Source organism: Dermochelys coriacea, chromosome 3 (genome assembly GCF_009764565.3).
Source record: "Dermochelys coriacea isolate rDerCor1 chromosome 3, rDerCor1.pri.v4, whole genome shotgun sequence".
NCBI classification, from domain to species: domain Eukaryota; kingdom Metazoa; phylum Chordata; order Testudines; family Dermochelyidae; genus Dermochelys; species Dermochelys coriacea.
In genome coordinates, this window is record NC_050070.1 from 149,096,127 (window position 1) to 149,121,416 (window position 25,290).

The 25,290-nt window shown below is 40.3% G+C and overlaps 1 protein-coding gene across 8 annotated transcripts in view; it reads left to right on the top strand.

Moving 5' to 3' along the window:
• LTBP1 (latent transforming growth factor beta binding protein 1) overlaps window positions 1-25,290 on the top strand; it is a 391,697-nt gene that overhangs the window by 189,538 nt on the left and 176,869 nt on the right. For all 8 annotated transcript variants that reach the window (XM_038397049.2, XM_038397051.2, XM_043511538.1 and 5 more), the window contains 3 exons: window positions 3,460-3,737; window positions 16,020-16,122; window positions 21,712-21,783. In XM_038397049.2, coding sequence (XP_038252977.1) covers window positions 3,460-3,737; window positions 16,020-16,122; window positions 21,712-21,783 — 453 coding nt within the window. The remainder of the gene's footprint in view (window positions 1-3,459; window positions 3,738-16,019; window positions 16,123-21,711; window positions 21,784-25,290) is intronic.

Consider the following 25,290-nt stretch of genomic DNA (forward strand, 5'->3'; position numbering starts at 1 on the left):
GCTAGATGGACTTACAGAAGCCAGCAAGGCACCTAAGTCAACATCTGCCTGCCGAGAACTATTGAGTCAGAAAGAAACCACAATACTAGCCTGAAAGGAGTGTTCACTTGCAATGTATTCATGTAAGTGAACCAGTTTTGTTTGCCAGAAATAACCATGTTATGTTATCTTCCTTATGTAGTGCAAAATGATATTAAAATAATTAGAGCATGGGCTGTAGCCCACGAAAGCTTATGCTCTAATAAATTTGTTAGTCTCTAAGGTGCCACAAGTACTCCTGTTCCTTTTGCGGATACAGACTAACACGGCTGCTACTCTGAAACCTGACATTAAAATAATTGTATCAATTCCTAGTCAAAAGATTTTCCTGAGAGAGGGCTTACCTTTTTCTTCTGGCAACATTTTCTCCTTTCCCTGTGTGCCTTGACTACAACAGACCTCTTATGGCATTAAGAAGTTATGACTATCTGATACCAAGTGGGGAATTAAAAACCAGTAAAGCCGTGGAGGCACACTTGCTGGGTTCCCATCAGGGTGGATTTGATTTAAATTACTAGTCAGGAAGACTTGATTTAATAATGGATTTCTACATAAAAGTGCATTCTTGTTGTTACCAACCTGAAGATCTTGCTTGTTCAGACATGTTCCTTTCATCATCATCAACGCAGCTTTCTCCTGAGAAAGAACACTTCTCATGATGATGTTACATTCGGGCAACCAGGCCTTACATTTCTTTGCTGCACTGTTTGCATTTTGCACACATGCTTGTCTTACCCACAGGTAGACGAACTTCATTAAAATATTCCCAAACTGGGTCTCTTTTATGGCCTGCTGCCATTATAGGTTTTCCCTTCTAGTGAGAGAATGGTATGGTAGATCTCAAATCAATGAAGGCTACACTCAGAAAGACTTCTGGAATATGCTGCTCAGTTTCACTTTTGTTTCTACTGCCTGTCCCTCCCTTCTCACCTTTATCTCCAGACTTCTTCTCCTTGTCCAGATCTATCCCGCTCCCAACAATCTTCTATTCATTGAACTTTTTGAAACTTTCCACTTTTAGAGAGAGGTAAAGGATTAACTCTGTATGCACAAATTTACAGAGGGACAATAGGGTTGAGGTCTGTTTTTTTTCACCTCTCTATATTATTTATTTAAAAACATTTTTGCTGTTAACAAGCATGTTGTCTCTGGAAACACAAATCCACAGTTTGAGAACTGCAAAACTAAGCATCTCTGATGGTATCTTCTAGACTGAGCACTGAGTCCCATTGGGTAGATAGAAAGATTAACCTAAATAATCTATCCAGAAGCCTCTGGATCCCCATAAGATTGGGTTCCTAATCCATGAACTATTGGAACTCATTTATAAAACTTTTCTTAAACATTACATGAATATATTGTCTCATACTATAGAATTAGAATTTATAATCCCTATTCCATGATGAGATATCTTTGAGCTATAATGTATCTTAATTAAAACTATCTTTAGTTAGGTTTTATCCTCAAAAAGCATTTTATCAAAAAAATCCAATTTAAATTTTAAAAAATCTGATTTTTTTTTAATCATTGATTTTTATCCACCCTGGTTCCCATCAGCTAATTCCTGGGAACTCTGCCTACCCTAAAGCTGTGGCTTCTCAGACTTAAAAGAAAGCAATGCAATAACTCAAACTACAAGGCTGCTTCTTTTAAGTAAGATAGACTGGTTACACTGAAAATGCCTGTCATAGGGTACTCTAGAGAAAAAGAGGTGGAAAAGCAAACATAATTTCATTTAAAAAAAACCAAAAACCTAGACTAAACTAACTAAGCCTTGTGGGAATTAAAGAGTTTTAGCAAAGACACATTTAACCATCAAGAAGAGCTGCTGCATCTGCTGGAGACAGGAAAAGCTAAGTAGGATCAGCTAACACCATTTGTAGAGACAGCAGTGTTACAAGACTTTTGTGTGCTCTTGACTCCTTATGATGGTTTGATAGGGGAATTATACCCACTTGTCTGGTTGGTCTTAGGAGTGCATTAGAGGAAATTGCATTTAACAGATGCTGAAAATATCATCCCAGATACAAAGACTAAATATTGAATTCTAATTGTACTATGGCAACTTAAAAATTAAGTGTTTTTTTCCAAATTTTGTGTTGAATTGCATGTATCAAATGCTTTTATTTAATAACCCAAATGGACGTAAGGCTCATAAACAGTCCTGAAATTGTTTTCTTGGAAACACAAAACTTAGAGGTGAGAAAATACTTAATACCTACCTACAACCTAACTATATTTCATTTGAGAATATTGTTTATACTTTCCAGCTTTCCTGTGTATAATACATGAGAACTGTTTTACTTCACACTATATTGTATCCAGTCTTCAATAGGTCATTCACCACAACATTTAGCCTATCACCACCAGTGCTTGCAGGGTTTAGCATGGGTGGCATACAGAGATGGTTATTTCTTCTTCTCCTTCTCTTCCCCATGGAAAACTTTAGAATTTTGCAAGAGAGAGAATCCCTCCCCTCATAAGGCTAAGCCCCTTTGATGCTCTTAAGTAATTGTAAGAGTATTCACCTTCTTTGATTTTTAACTTGTAAAATGTAAGGAGATAAGTCTATTCTTAGAGAGTTACTCTAACTGTGAATTCTTAAAGTGGATTTAAGATTGGATTTAAAGGTACACCAAGATTTTATAAAAATAATATTTAAAATAGGTTAAGAACCCAAATCAATAATGGGATTGTGAGACTGGTTTAGTATCCATGTAATTCCATTGATTTTAACAGAGTTACTCCTGGTTCACATTGGAATAAGTGAGTGGAAATTCTGAACCTATGTGCACAGACTTAAAACTACAACTCCATTCAAAAACCAAGTATTTGAAAAGCAGTCCCTCCTTATTTGACATATCCTTAATTCAGAGTTCAATGAAGGGAGTGGTTTTTTTAGATATTTGGGAGGTCATCAATGGTTTCATGGGCAAATTCAGGACTTGGCTGGTATACCAAGATGAAATGATGAACTCTGAAGCTTTCTCTATGTTCCAAAGAGAGAGAATGGATTTGAAAAATAGAACAACATTTACTGTATATCCAAAAATAACATAGTAGAGTTTGAATTCTGGGACTTAGAATGGAAATTTTTTTTACACAGTCTGACCACAAATATTAATGTCACACCAGCCAGCTGGACACCTACCTTACACTGTAGTTTTTAACATTGTTTTCTATAGAGTCTTACTTTTCTGTACACAGAGTTTGAATTCTCTTCCATTCTAAACCGCACACTCTACATTTTAACTTTTTTCTATATTTCGGCTTTATGTATATTTTTTTTTATTTTTTGGATGTCATATATAAATTTTAATTTAAACATTAATACTAAAGAACTGTTGAAGCTGTTGGTTATTTTGGTTTAACATCTGTTCTCACTGCTTTTTTCTTTGTTTATTCTTCCAATTATTTTAGTGAAGTTCCCTCCTAACGTAGTGAATATCCATGTGAAACATCCCCCTGAGGCCTCAGTACAGTTCCATCAAGTTTCAAGAATTGACAGCACATCAGCAGGACAGAAAGTGAAAGTACCCCAGCCAGGACATCCCCAGGTCTCTTATCAAGGTGTTCCATATCACAAGACCCAGAAAGGATATTCTACTTACCCACATCAGCAACCCATTCCTCATGTGTTTCCTGTTTCTGCTAAAACTCAGCTTGGGCGCTGCTTTCAGGAGACTACTGGAACACAGGTAAGAAATATTTGCTAATATTTTTTGAGATGGGAAGCTTTAAAGCAGTATTATACAACACTGAAAAATGTTTCATTGATCAGCAAAGAACGCCTCAACATTCTTTTTTTCCAAAAGAGATTTCACCTCACACTGACTGTAGAGCTTTGTTTTGCAAAATAGTGCTAATAGTTCACACCTCCTGCTCTTTTCTGAGTGAGCGCCTTCTCCTGCTGCATATCAGCGTCCTTGAAATATGGCTTTCAGGCAGGGCCGGATTAACCTTTTGTGGGCCCAGCGCCGAACATATTTGTGGGCCCTCATGGAGGCAATGGAGCATAGCACGGGGAGGTCTTTCGTCTCCCTCTTCCTCCAGCTAGTCCTGTAGTTCAGCCATCAGTTGGTGTTTGTGCTTAACCTTACTTGATGTTTAGTTTGTAAGGTGCACTAAGATTTAAAGTTTGAGAGCTATGTATTTTACATCACAGGGCCATGCATTTGTATGATTGGAAACATTTCACAAAGTGTGTTGATAAGAAAGCGTCAATGCAAGAAAGAAATTTGCTTATTTTGGTGGAACAAGTCATCCATTTGCAGTATATCCATGCTCCATCTGCCACTCCAGATCTCAGACAGATCCATGTCTGACTTTGTTTTTAGCAGACCTTTCTGCTTACCTACTGTGGGCAACTAAACTGGATTATGCCTTGGCAGAAGCCTTTGCAGTGAATGCTTCTCCAACAAAAGAAGGTGTGTGGGGGGGGAGGGTACAGGACAAAACACAGGTTTTTACTTACTTCTGGGCAAAGAAAGTGAAGTACAGACACTGCAGAAGCTGAGGTAGAAAAAAGATTTGAAGAAAAATGAGTGTCATTAGTTTGGGCCTATTTAGCACTACTCATTTTAAAGACCACTCTCAGTTTAGCTTAGAGAAGGGCATATGGGACCAAATTCATTTTATATTTATTGACACTGTCATGATATACAGTATAAGGAGGACAAACATGCCCTACATTATTGTCTGATTATCAGATTTACTCCTCTGTTAACATGGTTTATTTCCAAATGCCAGAAATATGATAGGAAGGTGCAGGCCTGGAGCATAGGCAACACTTCTCAGACAGTTTAAGGGCATGCTATACTTGTAGAAATGCTATGTTTGTACTGGGGTATGTGTTTTTTGTTTGCCATCATTGCATATTTTATGTTTACAAATTAGGACCATGTTCTGTCTGTAGTAGTTGGAGTGGAAGGCATAAAGAGTCCACTTGAGGCCTGCATAAGGGCCAGATAGAATTATAGGCAACAGAGCACAGGAATTTGTTCCTTCCTCTTCTTTTTGTGGTGTACAGTGATGGGAAGAGATGGTACACCAATGCTATGGTGTCTTATCTACCAGCCAATGGAGGTTAACTCTTAGATTGGTGTAGCTGCTCCCACCCTCACCCTGCATGACTGGGAGCTCCACAAGGCATTCTGCTTGTCTGAGACATATTCTTCTCAAAAGGAAAAGGAGTACTTGTGGCACCTTAGAGACTAACAAATTTATTAGAGCATAAGCTTTCATGAGCTACAGCTCACTTCATCGGATGCATACAGTGTAAAATATAGTGGGGAGATTTTATATACACAGAGAACATGAAACAATGGGTATTACCATACAGACTGTAACAAGAGTGATCAGGAAAGGTGAGCTATCACCAGCAGGAGAGCTGGGGGGAGGGGGAGAATACAGCCTAACACGGCTGCTACTCTGAAATCTGCCATATTCTTCTCAGTACTCCCTGTGGTCAGGAGCAGTACCTCTCTGCACTACCCCTGCACATGGGCAGTGCCTCCCAATTTATACTGAGATATGTTCCTATTTCTCCCAAACTTTATTAATCCTTTTAATGCCAACCTTGGGGAAAAAGCCTAATGCAGCCTGAGAGAGCCTTTCTGTTTCAAAGAATTTAATTTATAGCTGGAATTGTAGAGCCCAACTTTCAAAGGAGCCAAAAGCAGGCACTAGGACCTACCATAAATTTGTTAGGTTCAAACAGGTCCGTAATCTAAAAGAAGCCATTTATTTTTTATTTATTCAATATTTGCTTTGGTAAATGTGATAGGGCCTCTCTATATGTCCATGGAGGTTTCCAAACCGAGTTTTCTTTATTAATACTAGCATTTAATAAGTCCTCAGTTAAAATACTTGAGTCTGCTCTGGATAATTTCTGTATTCTTGCTTTGCTTAACAATTATCAGTGTTTGTGTATTTTCTTACAGAGTGGCTTTGCATAGTTGGCTTTAGTACTCTAAAAAACCTTTATTAATTATTCTGAGATCAGGGGTGATTTTACGTCTGCAAAAGAGACTGAAGAAATGTGTGTGTGGTCCCTTCTAGGCAAATCAACCAAGTTAGTGTAGGATCTTGCTTATCTCCCCATTTCTATTCTCTGCTTTTAGCATGGGTAAAAAGTGTTCTATTGATCTGATTTATAAAATTACTATTTTAAGAAAACTGTCTTGAATCTCAGAGCTGTACTGGGGGACTTTTCTTGTGTGTGTAGTTAGGCTACACAAACAAGACAACATAAGAGTCTAACTGTGCAACATAAGAGTCTCATTTTGGATAGAATTTATTCAAAGTTACCTGAATTTGTCCAAACCTTTTAACATCTCTCTCCTTCTTTCCTTCTGATTGTGTCTAAACTGATCCTGATCTTCCCTCTTTCCTTGTTGAACATAATCAGCTGATCTCCCGGGCATAGGCCAGTGATTCTTGTCACTCTGTTTTTTTTTCCACCCCTCCCATGGTTCTCCCCCCTCCCCAACACGTTCCTGCCCACCTTACCTTTTTTGGTATTTCTTTCATGGATCTCAATTACAAGTAGCAGTCTTCACTAGGCCTGGGCTAGCTGCTGTAGTCAAATCCCAATTACTCTGGCCTTACCCAGAGTACCCAGAGATACGCAGAATGCATTTTACACATTTAAGCCCAGAGCATGCAATATTAGAACATGCAGTTGGCCCAACCCCAGCCCAGACTGCCTAACCCGCCTGGTGCCTAATCACCTAGCACCTACAAAAGGACTATAAGCAAAGGCAGAGGCCCTCATAGGGGTCAGAGAAAAGAGATGAGCAGGTGCAGGAGAGAATAAAAAATGATGACAGTCCCCAGGATTCAGAGTGATAAATTTTTAGGTATATATTGTTTTATTGTGTATTTTTGTGTCCCGATCATTGGGAAGAGGAGACAAATGTGGGCTGATGGACACCTGTAAGAAATAGGATTATTATTATAATATTTTAAAACTTGAGTATAGAGAAAGAGTTTAGTCTCTGGCTAGCTCTTATTGTTTCAAAGTCAGTTCACTCATCCCACTGCCTTTAATTTTTTCAGAATGGAACCCCAAGTCAGTATTTTTTCTGGAAGATTTCATAGTATTCATTCCATTAGAGGTCCTTAGTGCTATCTTGGAAAGAAACATTTCTTGTTTCCAAATACTTTATCAGCATCAGAAACATTGTTGCACATATGTCAGAAACTAACAGTAATTCATCTGTAGTCCAGACACTGATAGTTCCATGTCATAAAGAGTATTAGTCAAATCAATACCTGTTCTTGAATCTTTCTGAAAGCCAAGAGTCTGTCAGCTTAGAGCATTGGTCCACTCAGTTCTATATATAAACCAAGCAAACAAATAACATTATGTTTCATTTCTTTAACTCCTTCTCACCTCCTCCACTGCTTTTCATTTTAATTCTAATAATATGTCTTTACTGTGACACAAAATATCATGTTATTTTCCAAAATAATTTTATTGTGTCAGTGACACACACAAAGTTTGTACTGCTAATGTGAGTCCTATTAATGTTACCTATGATTAATGTGCATTTAAATTGTTATGGAACATATGTAGATGGAATATATATTCACAGAGATGCCTATGATTTGTCAAGATATCTCTCATATGCCACTTCAAATCTTTATAAGAGATATTTCTAATATTAAGAAGCACAAAGGAGAAGTTGGCTGTTGCGTATTTGACTAAACCAGGGGAATTCCCATATCTTCTCTGATTAATAAGTTATAGTCTAGCCTTTTTAACAGGATTTTTTGAATGTAGGTTTTACATAAATCACACCCATTCCGTTTCTTGTGAGCTGCTAGGTGACTTAAAAAACCCAACAAAGTCCACCCAACACACTCCAAACTACAACAACAACAAAACAAACAGTTTTCCTGTTTAAAGGAAAATATGTAGTTGAAACAACTTAGCTGACTGAATGTATTCTGCAATAAATTCAAGCACATGACAGTGCTTTTGGATCTGCACTGGTTATCTGTTAAGTACTGTGTGGAATTTATAGTGTTTGTTTTGACCTCTAAAGCCTTCAGCTGCCTATCTGAAAGTCTGTCCCTGTTTGCATACTATACTGCTGTATGCAGTGTTGTTGTAGACGAGTCAGTCCCAGGATATTAGTGAGACAAGGTGGGTGAGGTAATATCTTTTATTGGATCAACTTCTGCAGGTGAGAGAGACAAGCTTTTGAGCTTACCCAGAGCTTTTCTTCAGCTCTGGGAAACTTACGGAGGTCAGGTCTACACTACAGACCTATACTGGTATAACTACATCACTCAGAGGTTTGAAAAATCCTCACTCCTGAGTGATGTAGTTATACTGATTTAACCCCCAATGTAGAACTTCTTCTGTCAACATAGCTTCCGCTTTTTTGGGGATGAGGATTAACTATGCTGACGAGAGAAGGGTTGGCATAGTAGGGTTTTCACCATAGCACTACAGTGATGCAGCTGCAGCATTGTACATGAAGACAAGCCATCAGACTGTCACAGCAAAATACAAGATGGAACAGATTGTTTAACATAAGTAGTTCAAATGTATTTCAAGGGACCATTCAAGGTGAAGTGGCCTGTTGACATCCTTTCAGTCATAGGGAGGGGAGGAAAGGGAAGGAGGGGTGGAAAGGGGATGGCGGGAGAGTTGTTAATGGGTTATAAATTGTTGTAATAAACCATAAGTCCAGTGTCTCTATTCAGTCCATGAGTTTTAGTGTCTAGCAAAGTTATGAATTTAAGCTTCCAGGTTTGTTGTACAGCTTTTCTTTGAGGATGAGGACTGATGGGTCAGATATAGAGAGTGGTTGTTTTGTGAAGAGTGTTCACCCACAGGTGATAGTGTTTTTGTCTTTTATCATTTTCCTGTGTGAGTTCATTCAAGAATGAGTGATTGTCTGGTTTCACCCAGGTAGTTGCTATTGGGGCGGTACTGAGGCGGTACACCATCGTGTGTGGGACCCATGGATCTGCTATAGTTGAGATCAGCAAGGGTGCTTGAGCTGGAGTTCTTACTGTATTAATCTACTTGATCATTGCATTTTTAAAATTAAGAGGCATATAGAGGAAAGGATGTGTACATAAATGAAAATAAATAAAAAATAATCTTACTGAAGACTTCATTGGGAATTATAAGTTATCGTCCATTTTTCAACATGACCAATGTTTTCTCAAGGGAGTACTGAATTATTTAAATTATTATTATAACTGAAGAAAGTAAATGTGTACTTGATAAATATCCCAAAGAAATTACTTTATGGAAGCATTTTAATAAACCATTTTTTTTCAGAAGTGATTCATATGAGATGTATGTATTTAGGACTGAGGTGGCCCCATCTTTTAAGTATTGGACTTAGAAAAGTATAGAATAAACAGACTGTGGCAGTTAGAAAAGTTTATAAATTGGCAAAGTTCAGAGGATGGGTTGTGACACAGGCCATGTCCCTGCAAAAACTTATGCATATGCTAAACTCTATTCAAATTAGTAGTCCCATTGACCTTGGGCATAAAATAAAGCATATGCATAAGTGTTTGTAGAAACTGGACTTGAGTCACTAACATGGTTTTCCCAACTGCAAGTATTAAATAAAGCACAAAACAGATCTGTCTGTGATCAGGGCAGCAAAGTACAGTAAAAGCTGTTTTATCAGGCATGTTGGGGGAAAGAGGGGGGCCGGTAAGTGAAAAATGCCAGTTAATTAAGAGGGAGGGAGTTTGGCTGTGGGAGGGGATGCGGGTTTGGGCATTGGGGCTCGCAAGGGGTTGTCGGGCATGGGCTCTGGGAGGGAGTTTGGGTGTGGGGGCTTGGGCCACGGGAGGAGGTGCGGGGTGCTGGATCCGGGCAGATGCTCACCTTGGGCGGCTCCCCGCAAGCGGCGACCTATTCTAGTTGCTCCTAGGTGGAGGCATTGCCGGCAGCTCTGCGTGCTGCTGCCACCCCACCCCGAGCACTGGCTCTGCAACTCCCATTGGCTGGGAACTGTAGCAAGTGGGAGCTGCGAGGGTGGCATCTGCAGGCAGAGGCAGTGCGCAGAGCTGCCTGCTGCACCTCCGCCTACGAGCAGCTGAGATAGGTTGCCACTTGCACGGAGCTGCCTGAGGTAAATGGCCCATGGATCTGGCGCTCCACACCTCCTCCCATGCCCCAACAACCTGCCGGCCCCACGCCAACCGGACTATTAAACCAGACTTTCAGTGAAGATTAGAAATGCTGGTTTATATACCTTTCTGGTCGGTGAAGTGCCAGATAAAATAGCTTTTACTGTATATTGATAGTTATTAGCTTCATATAAATGATGTATGATACGGTTGTAGATGTATCAGGGATTAATATGGAAACATGGCCTTAGTAATGTGCCATTTTGTCAAACATTAAGGTAGCTTGCTTATTAAGCAACATAAATGACCATACTGTCCTTCAGATTTTACAGACATTTCCTATGGAAGTGAAAGAATATAGCTTTTCATTTCTCAACAGTTATAGCAAATACCTGCCATATTGTAATTTGACAAATTCTTTAAAAAAAAAACAAAAACGTAAAGTAAAATCAGATGTTTCACACATTAGTACTTCTTCTTTTCAGAGCACTTTTAAAAACTTTTTTTCTTGCAAGTAGTCTTAAAAATACCAACTCATAATAGAAAATAGTTGTCTGGAATTCCTTGAGGCTCACGGTTTGGCTTCAGAAGCTTTTAAACAAATAGACTGTCAGAAAATCAGTGTGGATCCATTTACAGGATATAATGCTTTATCCACAATAGATTCTTTGCAAAATCAATACCCTGAAATATCAGAGGATTAAAGATGTATCAGATACCAAAAACACCAAACATTGTTTTAATTACTCAAATAAAAGAAAGCTGGATAATTTTTACTTGCCTATAAAGAATGTTCTGCTTAAGCCAAAACAAATTCTTTACAAGCCCTTTAAGAAAGTCTGGAAGTATTTAAGTTTCTCTCTACTCTTCTTATGAGACAATGCCTGTTACTGAGCCAGTGTTATATTGGATGATGATATTCTTTTTAACAACCTGTCATTCAGATACCCAGTATGTTGTTTGGTCATTATATCAGTAATAAAGGATTCAGTAAATTTGGGGTCTGTTAGTCTGATGTCCATTTGGGGGAAAGAAAGGTATAATAGCCCAATGTCTATGCCCATTAAAAAGTTTTCAGAATGCTTGACAGTGTATCTGTTCACTCTGGAGTATTTGCTATTGTGGTATGTGAAAGATAAGTCTTTAAGCTGAATCCTGAAATCATTAGTTTTTCCTCCGGCAGAGCATCCATGGATTTCAGCCAGGATCAATCAGTTAGTATCACTTTATTAATGGTGATATTGTGATTTATTAGTAACAGCCCACAAAAGAGCATTGCAAAGGGGGCATATGGCAGTAGGAGTCCTAGGAGGCATCCTGATGATTTCAGACAGAATAATTGTGATTGTTGTGGGACTTCTTGCCAGATTGGGATCTCTACTACCCTTTAACAGGAGCTTCATTTATTCCTTGGTGTACTGGTTCAGCTGTGCTGGGGAGGCAGAGGCGGGTGTGGAGGGTGTGGTCTTGCCATCTCTCTAGTTCTTTTGGGGAATTTGTCACTGGCAGCAGCACCCAACTCATGCAAAGACTGGTATTGTGGTTGAAATGCACACAGGGGAACAAAGTGATGTGGCTCTTGCAGCCTTTGTGCACCAGCAGAATCTAAACTAACAGTGGGAGGGAATACTGTGCACTTTCTTTAATTATGCAAAGTATAAGTGATATAAAAAATTAAAGATACACATGTACAAATCTTAAAAAGTGTCGGTCTTAAAGCATAATGAAAGTTGATGCCCCATTAATGGAATCTATTCAAAGCACAGTGTGCACATTAAAGGCTTGCAACTTAAATTAGGGCTAGATTTATGTAGCAGAGCTGCACTGAAAGCTGTGACAGATGGGGAATTTCTGGGTATTTCCCCAGGGCAGTCACCCACCTATAGTTTGTGTCTCAGAACGTGAGATAGAGAGGGTTAAAGAATTATCTGTCGGGGGGCAGGGGAGACTTCTAAGGAGGGTGAGGCTCCAGTCCAAGTTTTCGCCCCACTGAAATGGAGCTTCACTCCTGTGAGGCTCAGACTGTGAAAGAGGAGAGCCTTTCTGGAACATGTGGCTGGCTGGGAAACAGGGCATGCGGTGCCATGAGTGTTGGAAGGATCTGAAGCACTATGTTGGAGGAAACAGGAACATCAGAACTCATAAGCCAGAGTACACGTCTGCCTACTTTAGAAGCTCTGCATGGCTACCATCTTCCCCTGCTGCATATGTCCTAAACGCAGGGTGGGAAACCTTCTTTCTGTCACGGGCCATTGACCCACAGAAAAAAATCAATCACGGGCCACTCACCCACTCGGGGGGAAGAGAGGCACAGAGATTCGGGGCTTCCCCCCAAAGGGGGGCGCTGCAGGCTGGATGAAATTAACCAATGGGCCAGATCCAGCCCTTGGGCCATAGGTTCCCCACCCGTGTCCTAAATCATGCAAATCTGGAGCACCATTTAAATGAAGCTGAGGAGCCCCACATGGCAGATGCTTTCCCTTGATGTCAGTTCCTAAAGTGGCTGGATGCTAATCAAATTACCAGTGATTCTTCAAGCTTCAATTCATCATAGATGTGATGGGAGCAAGATCTTAAATTGTTGCCAGTATTTATTGCTAGGACTGTAAACCTCAGTTGCCAAATGACTCAGAATTTGGAATCCTTATTCTTGCTCATGGTTTTTATATAGAAATTTGAAACCATTATGACCACAGAGATCATGATCTTCAGTACAGTACAAATGCTACAGCACCACACCTAAACTAAGAGTGAGCTTTACCTTTTATTTTTTAATCCTTATATTTTGTTGATTTGTTTGTGTTTTTTCTTTCTTCAGTTTAATGTGGTTAAATGATAAATTTCATATTTGGGGGGAAAAAACAACCAACCAACCAACAAACAAACAAAACCAAACCTGCTTCTGGAGTATTGCCTCTGCACGATGCACACTGTTGCGATGTTTTTTGATGCCGCAGGAGATTGGATCCTTCTAGAAAAACTGTGCCTATTAGGTGCCATATATGTGCCCCTCATGGCACCAAATGCTCACTGTCTGAGGTCATAAGGGGAGGTGCAGTCTCAACCACCTTGATTCCTCCCACTAAAGCTCAGAGACCAGAAAAGTAGTAGAACTGAGGAAGAAGGGAAGAGCAGAAGGTGCGGGAGAAGAATATAAGTATAAATATGCATAAGAAATATTCACAAAGAACTCCAATTACTAGTAAGTAAATTTTTGAGTTTTCAGAGTAGCAGCTGTGTTAGTCTGTATTCGCAAAAAGAAAAGGAGTACTTGTGGCACCTTAGAGACTATCAAATTTATTTGTGCATAAGCTTTTGTGAGCTACAGCTCACTTCATTGGATGCATACATCTGATTAAGTGAGCTGTAGCTCACGAAAGCTTATGCTCAAATAAATTTGTTAGTCTCTAAGATGCCACAAGTACTCTTTTTCTTTTTTGAGTTTTGCGAGAGTAGTGCAGTCTCCAGGAAGGCAGGCTGAATAGATCTAGTTGAACAGGAACACTGCCCTTCCAAACAGTGTGTCTGACTGGGATGCCAGGTCAAGGGAGTAGTGCTGTATACAGGTGTGAATAGAAGTCCTTGTAAATGTTTAGGGCTGCACTAGAAGGAAATATTATGAAAGCTGTCTAGTTGAGTGAGCTCTAAGAGTTGGGGCAATTCTGACTAAGATGTAGCAAGTTTCAGTACATAATTTTATTGTCTCAGAGAGGCATTGTGGAGAGATGGCATTTCCCCCCACGCCCACACTATCCGACCCCTTGGTATGTCACAAAAACTCTGACCCTATTTAAATAAAAGCTTAATCCCTTTTAACATGTACGGTTAAGTCTGATATCCCCAATTGCATGTGGCTTTGTGGGGAAAAGACCTAGGGTGAAATCCTGGCCCCGTTAAAGTGAATGGGAGTTTATTTTATTCCTGTCTTTCAACAGACAAATTTTAAAGTCTCTTTCCTCCAGTGCAGAGGCGCTGGAACATTTTTAGTAGTGGGGGTGCTGAAAGCCAGCCACCTTACCCCTGTCCGTGCCCCCCTCCCCGAACTGAGGCTGGGAGGAGGGCTGTGTCTCCTGGAGGGGGAACCTGGATCGGGGAAAGAGGGCTGAGGCCACAGCTGGGGGTGAGTTTGGGGGCAGGAGCGGAGCCCTGAGCAGGGACCGGCAGCTTGGACCCCACTTGCGGGGCCAAGAGCAGAGCCCTGGCTATGGGGCCGAGTGGGGGGCCCCGGGAGCGGAGCCCTGGGAGCAGGGGGCCGGGCACAGGGCCAGTGGCCAGGGAGCAGGACAGGCAACTGGGGCCCTAGAAGCAGAGCACAGGGCCAGGAATGGGACCCTGGCCATGGGCCCTGGGCACAGGTCCAGCGGCTGGGGAGTGGGGCCAGTGGCCAGGACCCTAGCCCCAGGTGAGGGGTTGAGGAGCGGAGTGCGGGCAGAGGGTTGGGAGCAGGGTGTAGGCATGGGAAGCACCACCAGGCTTTATGTGTGGAGCCAGTAGCTGGGGAGTGGGGCACGGGTCAGCCTCTGGGACCCAAGGTGGGGAGTGGAGCCCTGGGGACAGGGCCAGCTGCTCCACATAAAACCTGGAGGTGCTGCAGAACCCCCTGCATCCCTACTTCCCGTGCCTATGCTTCAGCCACAGATGTAATCTAGTTCCAAAGTACAATAGATGCACAAACTAGGAGAATAGTCATTAAAGAGACTAGGGCTGTAGTATTTCTCCAGGCATTCTTCTAGCAGGTTATGGTGTTTTAGGGTCCCATTCTCCCATCTAGACTGAAAACACTGAGAAGAGAAAATCTCCAGTTTTCTACTAGTGACATTTCTAAGTAGCTCCACAATTCTTAACTTTTGGGCTGTTATATTGGTGTGGAACTCACCTATTTTAGCTTGCAGAGATGGCTCAGGGTGGCACAGGTTCCATGTTGCAGAATTGTTTTATACCTAATTGATACTCTTCAGATACACAGCAGGTGTACACATCTTTCTGTATCCATTCTCTAGACAGAAAATCCATTTTACTTGCCTTTGCCTTGCAAAATGAAAAATACCAACAATCAAGGAGGTACATTTAAGCTTGGCAATTGTTAAAGTGTTAACATATTTACTAATATAGGGTACTAATATAGGATCCTGTTTTCTTTATTCGAGACAAAACACCATTTGAAATAAATGAGATTTTTGCCTCAGTAAGGACTGCAAAACTGGGCCAATTGTTTGCATGATTAAAGAGTCACAAATAAAAATAGATAGGCGTCACTTACCTTTTTTGCCCAATCATCTTGCTTATGTTAAATTCTCTTTCAGTTTACAAATACTAGAATCTTTCAATATAATTTTACAATTTCAGTAACCGGTCATAAACATTAGGTACAACTTGACAACTTGTGGTATTCTGAGTATTTGTATTTTAAAAATGAAATAGGAAATGACATTTAAACATCATGGTAATACTTTCTTGTCCCTTTCTTTAAAAGAATAATGGGAAAGGTATTTGAGATGATTTATATACCTTTTGAAAAAGTGCAGGGACAGATTTTTATAAAGCAAAATTTAAGGAGTTACTGCCAGTGAAGAATTACTAGCTTGGAAATATACTCACTCTTTCAGTGACTGGTTTTTGTTCTGAAAGTTGAAGGGGAAAAAATACTGATACAAAATGTTTTAAAACTGAACCTGTTCACCCCCACAAAGAGGGCTAGCTCAAGGCCAGTGCACTATTTAAGTTTCACTGAGGGCTTCAATGAGTCTTCAGTGGGCCTCTGCAAATGGGTGAGTTTTACCCGAGATGATTATGTAATATAGCAGTATTCTAGAGGTGAGCATCTTACAGTAACACTAACCTAAATATTCTTTACTTAATTATTCCAGTGTGGTAAAGCGCTCCCTGGCCTATCAAAGCAAGAAGACTGCTGTGGAACTGTGGGTACTTCCTGGGGCTTTAATAAATGTCACAAATGTCCCAAGAAGCCATGTAAGTATGATTTCATTATTGTTTTCTGCATCAGTTCACTTATTTGTGCTCTAAATACCTTTTCTTTAAGAGAAATGCTAACACTATATTTCAAAAGAACCATATTATTTGATATAAGAAAGGTGATAGAAGGTACACTCTGAGCTTCAGTGACAATGAAGTAATTTTTTTATTTTTCTCCTTTTCTGACTGAGCTAGTGATGCTTCATTGTGTTTTTTCAGTGTAGGGAGATAATGATATTGAATCATCTTGCATAGCCTAGCTGGACTTAGAAATGTTAAATTATAGAGGCACCAGTTCCAACTTAGAGAAAATACAATGACATCTTGAGACCTTGAATGAACTTTTGCGTTTTAATGCCAAAGCTTTCCAGGCTCTAAAATATCAGTTACATTTGTTGTTCGAATGCTATCTATACAATTAGGGTACCATGAAGACTTTCCCAATATTTTTGCTACAACTTGACATAATAATGTAAAATAGTGAAAAATAGCTATTAAATGATTCTCATGAAATGTAAACCTAATCTATTGAAACATTTCATAACTTTAATAATAAATAATTATACCAAGTTCTGAAATGGCTTTGGGGAGGAAAGACCTGGGGTGAAATCCTGGCCCCATTAAAGTCAATGGGAATTTATTTTATGCCTGTCTCTAAGCACTTTACAATAGATCTCTAAGCACTTTACAAAGAAGGTATCCTTATCCCCATTTTGCAGGTGGGGAAACTGACACAAAGAGAGGCCAAAGTGACTTCCCCAAGGTCATCCAGCTGGCTGGTGGCAATGCAGGGAATAAAATGCTGGTCTCATGAGTCCCAGTCTAATACTGTATTCCCTAGGCCACACTCCTTTCCCAATTATCAACATGGGATACTTAACACAAGGAAATATATTAATTATTTTGTATGGTGTAGCATATCTTTATCCATGAATTTAGGGATGCATTTTTATTTAAACATTCTCAAAGGAAAAAACCGTGTGTCATATTGTGATTGGCCCTTTCACGGGCAGCACAAGAGCTCTGCGGGAGTAGTTTTGTCAGGAGTTTTTTACAGCCCAGAAAGGGAATCTGCAGTAATTATTGTCTCGGTCTGGCCCATTGATTTATGAGGTAGTGTATTTGTGTCCCAGAGTCCCCTAATCTTATGATTTGCTTCCACATAAGGCACTCATTGGGTGTCTTTAAGAACATAAGAACGGCCATAATGGGTCAGTCCAAAGGTCTGTCTAGCCCAGTATCCTGTCTTCTGACAGTGGCCAATGCCAGGTGTCACAGAGGGAATGAACAGAACAGGTAATCATCAAGTGATCCATGCCTTGTCACCCATTCTGGCAACCAGAGGCTAGGGACACCATCCCTGCTCATCCTGGCTAATAGCCATTGATGGACCTATTCTCCATGAACTTATCTAGTTCTTTTTTGAAAATTGTTATAGTATTGGCCTTCACAACATCCTCTGGCCAAGAGTTCCACAGATTGACTGTGTGTTGTGTGAAAAAATCTGAAACCTGTTCCTTTTGTTTGTTTTATAACTGCTGCCTATTGATTTCATTTGGTGACCCCTAGTTTTTGTGTTATAAGAAGGAGTAAATAACACTTCCTTATTTACTTTCAGGCATATGTGCCAAATTGTGCTTCATAGTTGCATCAAAGACTTAAATTTCTGTAGAACAAACTTTTCCAAAGAATAAATGTAACCGTTTATAATGGGATTTTATAAAAAATATACTGTACATATCTGAGGATCTGTATTGCACCAGATATTCTTATATTTTGATTATGAAGATAAGAATTTCTCAGTGGTTGAAAAGAATAGACATAACCACGTAATATGTAGGATTAAAGAATTTACCATTGAAAACAGAGATAAAGAGCCTGGTGCATATATGTAAAAATAGAATAGCAGATATGAAATACTAATATTTAAGTCTTCTCATTAGTATCATGATGCAAAAGGGTTGGTTTCTTTAACAGAGGTATTGGAAAAAAAGGATACACACAATGTTGTGATTTTTGGCAATGGTAAGCATGGAGAAATTACCCAAGTGAGTAATGGGTGTGGAGTTTGTAAATATATGATGTGTTCATGTTCTTCATTCACACACCCACGTCCACCTACAGCCCTTCAGTAGATTTTTTTTTTTAAGCATTAAAATGCTGACTTGTTTCTTATAAAGCTGAGCAAACTGACTGATCCTAAAAACTGCCAATACAGATTAGGAGAAAATCAAATAAACTGTTAACAGTTTGACATTTAAATTGTATCCATGTCTTCTGTTGACTCATTCACAGGATGCAGATTCAGGGTCAGATTATTCCCATGTCATTTTGTCAGTTTTCCTTTGCTAAGTTGGTATTACTCTCCATACTGTAGTCATCTTGGAAGAAAATAGACTTTCCATGGCTTTCTCTTTAATGGTTTTGTGCTTTATGATCTTTACTTGAGACTGAAATATTTTTTAAAGGCCAGTTTTTGAGCAGGTTGGATTTAGCATTTGGTTGTCTGCAAGACCCTGATTCAGCAAAAGTATTCAAGTATGTGCTTAAGTCTCACTATCTCTATCCTCTTTTCTTTCCTTGTTCAGTAAAGTACTAAAGCATGTGCTTAATTTTAGACACATTCTTAAATCCTGTTGACTTTAATGGGATTTTTGCATGTACCTGAAGTTAAACACATACTTAAGTACTTTACTGAATCAGGTCTACAACCTGTGGTAAACCCAGGACACACAGCTACAAAAGGGGGGTAGTAATTAGTCCCAGGGGATTAAAAGGCCCCTCCCAGTCCACTGAGGAAAGATAACCATGGGGCAATAAGGTTCAACTGAGATAGGGGTTGCTAGGGAACCAATTAGGTTCAGCTGACTCCAACTACTTGGGACCTTTTTAAACCCTCCCCTGGGTGGTAGGAGGGAGAGAGTGAGAGGAGTAGGGAAGCTGCCAGTAGGCTCTTTACAGCAAGACACCAAATCTTCCCAGTAGGGAGGCTGCACTCGCTCCCCAGAAGGGAAGGAAAACATGCACAAAGGACTGACTGAGGAGAGGAGTAGCAGGACCCTGTGCCACCTATAAGGATTCGCCTTGCCCCAAACCTGAGTCTCTAAGGCTAAAAAGGACTGAGCCTACTGAGGCGAACAAGGTATTTTACCACAAACCCTATAATGTACATACACCTTGTCTTGAAACAGCTTTTGTGGCTTGTATGCCCACAGGCTTAATAATACTGAAAAATATGAGCAGAAAATAGAAACAGGTTATATGTCAAAGTTCGCTTTTTTTAACAAGAGAACCTTTGAATCAAACTGTACAGTGTTATATTACAAGTGGAAGCTGATGTCCATTCAGAATGCTTGTCAATAATTACTACTTGCTAAATGAATAAGAAAGAATTGTAGGAAATTTATCCATCTCCCACATTACTCAACTGTGAGCTAACCCAACACACCCCATATTCCACTTCACCTGCGGGAAGCAGTGATGCTGAAAAAGATTTGGGGGTCGGTGAATAATCAGCTGAACATGAGTTCCTAGTATGATGCTCTGGTCAAAATAACTAATATGATCCTGGGATGCATAAACAGGGGAGTCTCAAGTAGGATTAGAGAAGAGGTTATTTTACCTCTGTATTTGGTATTAGTACAACCACTGCTGGAATACTGTGCCCTCAATTCAGTAAGAATGTTGATAAATTGGAGAGGGTTCTGAGAAGAGACATGAGAATGATTAAAGGGTTAGAAAACATGATTTATAGTGATAAACTCAAGAAGCTCAATCTACTTATCTTAACATAAAGAAGGTTAAGAGGAGCTTCATTACATCTGTAAGTATACGTGTGCTCTTCAGTCTAGCAGAGAAAGTTATAACATGACCCAATAGGTGGAAGTTGACTCTAGACACATTCAAACTGGAAATAAGGTGTAAATTTTTGACAGTGAGGCTAATTAACCATTGGAATAATTTACCAGGAGTCGTGGTAAATTCTCCATCACTGACATTTTTAAATCAAGATTGGATGTTTTTCTAAAAGATCTACTCTAGGAATTATTTTTGATAAATGCTATGGCCTGTGTTATACAGGTTAGATTAGGTGATCGCAATGGTTCCTTCTGGGCTTGGAATCTATGAAAATCCTTTTTCTCTCAATGCTTAGTCTGCACTGCTAAAATAAATAATGATTCGGTTTTAAGAAGGCTGTTTTGTCCCTGTATACCAGTGGTCACAGACTCCTGAATGGAAATAACTGCAGGTACCAAGACTAGCTTGGTCCTGCTGGGTAAGCACGGTTGATATATCCAGTACAGTAGGAAGGGCTTGGTCTAAGAGTGAGTGAATTACATAATTTCACTCCAGCATACTTGAAGGCGATAGATAAAGGCAAGATACTTGCACCTGAGGTGGTGCAGTCAGAGAGATCAGGAAGGGGAAAGAGGTGTAGCTAGCCCCATAACTGTGACAAATATCAACCCATGAAGAAACAGATCTATTTCTGCTTAAAATATATCCAGGGAAGCTGCATCTGAGACTATTATTATTATTAATTTGTATTACCACGGTGCCAATTAAGATAATATTATTGTTATCATATTATGTTAATATAGATAGTTAAGATAATGTTATTGTTCAGGATTAGACTTAGAAAATCAACATCACAATATATCTTGGAGGAAAGAAACAATAAATAGAAACAAAACTATTAATTAGCTGAAGACTTTCTAGTTTGGCTAAAGTGAATTCATTTTGTGTTGTTATCCTTTATAATTCGCATTAGATAATTTATAATTAATAGCCAACAAATGACAGTCTTTTAAAACTCAAAAAGATTAAAAAGATAAAGCATGAGTCTGTTTCCTTTCTTATAATTATAGTTGCACTATTATAAAAATAAAATATTTGACAGCCTATATTTTTCAATGGATCTCAGATATGTTCAGATTTATTATAGTGGGAGCAGCAACAACTGCCATCGTTAAGGTTGTATTCAGGTTCCTATTCTAACTCTGATTTCATTAGCTTGAATATTTCTAAAATTGTCTTCCAGGCTGAAATTTTCCAGCATGGCCACTTCCTGAAAGTGATATTTGTATTTTCAGCAAGGATGATTCAGTCATTTTTGAAAATGAGTAGAATGAAACAGAAAGTTTCCTAAGGGATTGCGTCAGGGTGTGAAAGTCCTGGAGTGGGGCTTAGCATGCTATAGCAGTGTCCATATGGGATGTTGCCATTTAGCAAGCTGGTGCATCGAGATTTATACCCTGGTCTTTTTATTGCAATAACTTCCCATTTAGATAAGCCATAATTTCAAAGAATTCCTGTCATGGTGTTATGTCATATTATCTGCAAAATGGTATTTGATTGAGTAATTAAAAATTGTAGTAATGCATACACAGAAAGAGACAGTGTTCAGATTGCATGTACAACCTAAATGTTGGCATTTCCTGACTTTTAAGTACTTAACTATGCATCCTTAAAAATGTAAATGTAAATTTTTTTGATAGAATTATATAGTAATTTGACTGTGATGCTCTCCATATAAATGTGTCATGCATTGTAATAACTAACCAATAGTTTTCTTTTTTTCCCCAGCTTACCCTGGATACACCCAAATGGTGGAATGCCCCCAAGGTTACAAGAGAATTAATGCTACCTTTTGTCAAGGTAAGATATTTGTCAACAATTAACTTCATTTGTTTTGGGTAAATCTTTTGGGCTAAATTAATCCCAGGCCTAGTTCCACTGATTGCAGTTACGGGATGAATTTGGCTCATTGATTGTGCTTGGGAGAAACTAGTGTAACTGAGTTCAAAATATTGGCAGCGGTCTAGCATAGCTTACTACAAAGCAAACAGCTGTTTGTACCCTTACTGGTCTTTTATGACATATAAAAGTAGTTTCATAAAATTTTTCTTCTGTTGCTTTTTTATGAAAAATATCAGGCTCAGACTTTTTATTTTGCTGAAGGATGTTAAGTCTACGTTTCCTGAGGCTGCAGTAGCATCTGCAGAGCAGTATGGGGGAAGGGGAGGGCAAAGGATTCCTTTCCCAAGTTACTCCTAATTTACACTGATGTGAGAGGAGAATCAGGCCCCATCATTCAAACAGCTCTTAAATGTTTGTGTATATATTGTACACACAAACATAATCAACAGAAACTATAAATAGAAACCAAATTAGACAGAAGTGGTAATACAGGATAGCTTTTTAAAAGCCATTATTGGCATTGAGTTAAATCCTGCCGGTGGCAGAAGGCAAGACCCTACAGAAACCCAGAAGCTTCACAACAAGAACAATGGTCCCCAAACACAGCCTGCCCTCCTGAGCTAAGACTGGCCAGCTCAGCCAATGGTATTACCACCGCAGCAAGTGGTGAGACGTGACCTCAGACAGAGGCTCCCTTCCTACACTTCAGTGTAGCCATGTACTCCTCTGTAGTGTGTGAACTACCACTTTATAGAGGCCTCTTCTCTGCCACATGGACAGGCTTTGAATTGAGCACTACTGTGCAGGGCTCCATGTGCTCAACCATGCCCTGGGATGCATGATCAAGCCTCTAATAAGGCAGATAAGTACATTCAAATTGGAAAGTTATGAAATAATTTGACCTTAATTGGATGTTTCCCATTTTCTAATTTGATATTTTTAATAGAATCTTCATTTTGATTTCTAGGTTTTCCAGTATTTGCATTTTTCTGAGAAAACTGTAACATTCTCATACAGGATGTTTTTTTCTTGAGCTTTTCCTGATCCTTTCCTGGAGGCTCTTTCAACCTTAACTTCAGATTAAGCAAGCTTTATTTTTTGCCTAAGAATTTGTTATTTAAGTCACAGTACAATATAAGTTTTTTCTGTTCACTGAAAAATAATTACACGCTGTCAATATGAAGTTTTTTTTTTTTAAATTTCTGCTTTGTAGGAAACCAAACCATGGTGTCATTATACTGTTGACAAGTAATGGCCATGAGTCTGATTTTGATCTCATTTATACCTGTTTTACATTTGTAACTCCACTGACTTCAATAGAGTTATTTCTGTGTTGTTTTTAGGGCCCTGCCAAATTCACAGACATGAAAAAACGCGTCACAGACCATGAAATCTGATGTTCCCCAGTGAATTCTGGTCCTCTGTGTATTTTTATCCTATACGATACAGATTTCATGGGGGAGACCAGCGTTTCTCAAATTGGGGATCCTGATCCAAAAGGTAGTTGCGGGGGGGGGGGGGGTCACAAGGTTATTTTAGGGGGGTTGCAGTATTGTTACCCTTACTTCTGCACTGCCTTCAGAGCTGGATGGCCAGAGAGTGGCGGCTGTTGGCCGGATTCCCAGCTCTGAAGGCAGCAGCCTGCCAGAGGCAGTGCAGAAGTAAGAGTAGCAGTACTGCAACACCCCCCCTCCACAATAACCAATAACAACACCCCTACAATTACAATACGGTGAAATTTCAGATTTAAATAGCTGAAATCATGAGATTTACGATTTTTGAAATCCTATGACCATGAAATTGACTAAAATGGACCATGAATTTGGTAGAGCCCTAGTTATGTTGGTGTAGAAGTGAAGGTAGAATAATTCCTCAGCACAATCAGAGCAGTTCATTGCTTAATGTATGTTACAAGAACAAGTTGACTACCTGCCTTAAGTAAGTCTCTGTTAAGACACCCTTCAAGCAGAGATGGGCACTTGGGCCAGGAAAATGGTGGATGAGGCTTGAGCCCACGTCAAGTGCGCTGTAATAGGCGGAGTTGGAACCTTGGCGAAGTCGAAGCAAGAACAGATGCAGGCCATGATCCATAACGAAATGTGCTGTGAGGAGACTGGGAGCCTTTCATCCAGTCTGTCACTGGTATGAACAGTTGATTCGATTTCCTGAAAAATTTTGTGTTTTCAGTGTAGAACGCTTGCGTTCTCCTGACGTCTAGTGAATGAAGTCTCTGCTCCCGCGCATTGGCATGCGGCTTGGAATAGAAGACTGGTAGAAAAATGTCGTGACCAATGTGGAATTGTGGTACCACTTTTGTTAGGAAGACTGGGTGAGGCCTGAGCTGTACCTTGTCCTTATGGAAGATCGCGTAGGGGAGGTTGTATGTTAGTGCTTTTAACTCGGACGCCCTGCTGGCTGAAGTGATGGCAACCAAGAACACTACCTTCCACGAGAGATAGAGAAAGGGAGCATGTAGCCAGTGGTTCAAATGGGGCTCCCATTAGTCTGGAGAACCAAATAGAGATCCCAAGTGGGTATATTGTATTTGGACATAACATCCCAAGATGTTGGTTAGTTATCCTCAGCTGTAGGCCCCCAGCAGCATACAGTTTCCTGCCAAAGAGGTCCATATGTTTGGCCTCCTTAGCCTTGTGGGCCGGCGCCTGTTGCCCCTGGCGGTCTTTCTCATTCACCGCTGAGACCACCAGGGAGCAGGGATATGGGTGAGAGAATAAAAACTCATATCCCTTGGGGGAGAAAGTACTCTCTCTCCACACCCCTGGGAGTGGGCGGAATGGAGGCTGGAGTCTGCCACAAGGTTTTGTTGTTATTCTGGATTGTTTTAATTATTGGCAGTGCCACTTTGGAAGGACCCTCTGGAGTGAGGATGTCCACCATTGGGTCCTCCTATTTGGTTACCTCCTCCTCCTGTAGGCCCATGTTATGGGCAATGCTTCGGAGTAGATCCTAGTGAGCCCTATGGTCAATGGGCAGGGGACCTGAGGTTGATGCTCCTGCCATTGTTTCATCAGGCAAGGATGATGTGATAACTGGGGGTACAGGGTCCTCGTGGCCCTCAAGCTGTCCTGGTTGTTCCTAGGCTGTGCTAGGCTCTCCCGTTGTTCCAGCCCAGTCGGGAGTGTCCTGGGCTACAGGTGGCACTGGAGCTGCATCCCCTTACTGCTCTGCAGTTTGAGGGGGTGGCCTGGCGAGGGTCGCTTCCATCACCCGAGGGGCAGGTCTATCCCTTGGTGAGTGGGAGCGGTGATGTCCCGAGGCCTCCGACCTGGAAGCCCGCAAAGGGGTACCCTGGGCCTTGTGGTAAGGTCAGGGGGTCCAGAAAGGCCATTGTGCAGGGGGTGGTCACTGTGGCTGCCATGCCATTTGGACATCTCTCTGGCGCTTCCTGGACCTATGCCTACCATGCCTTGAATTAAACGATTCGGCCGAGGAACCCGAGGGCGA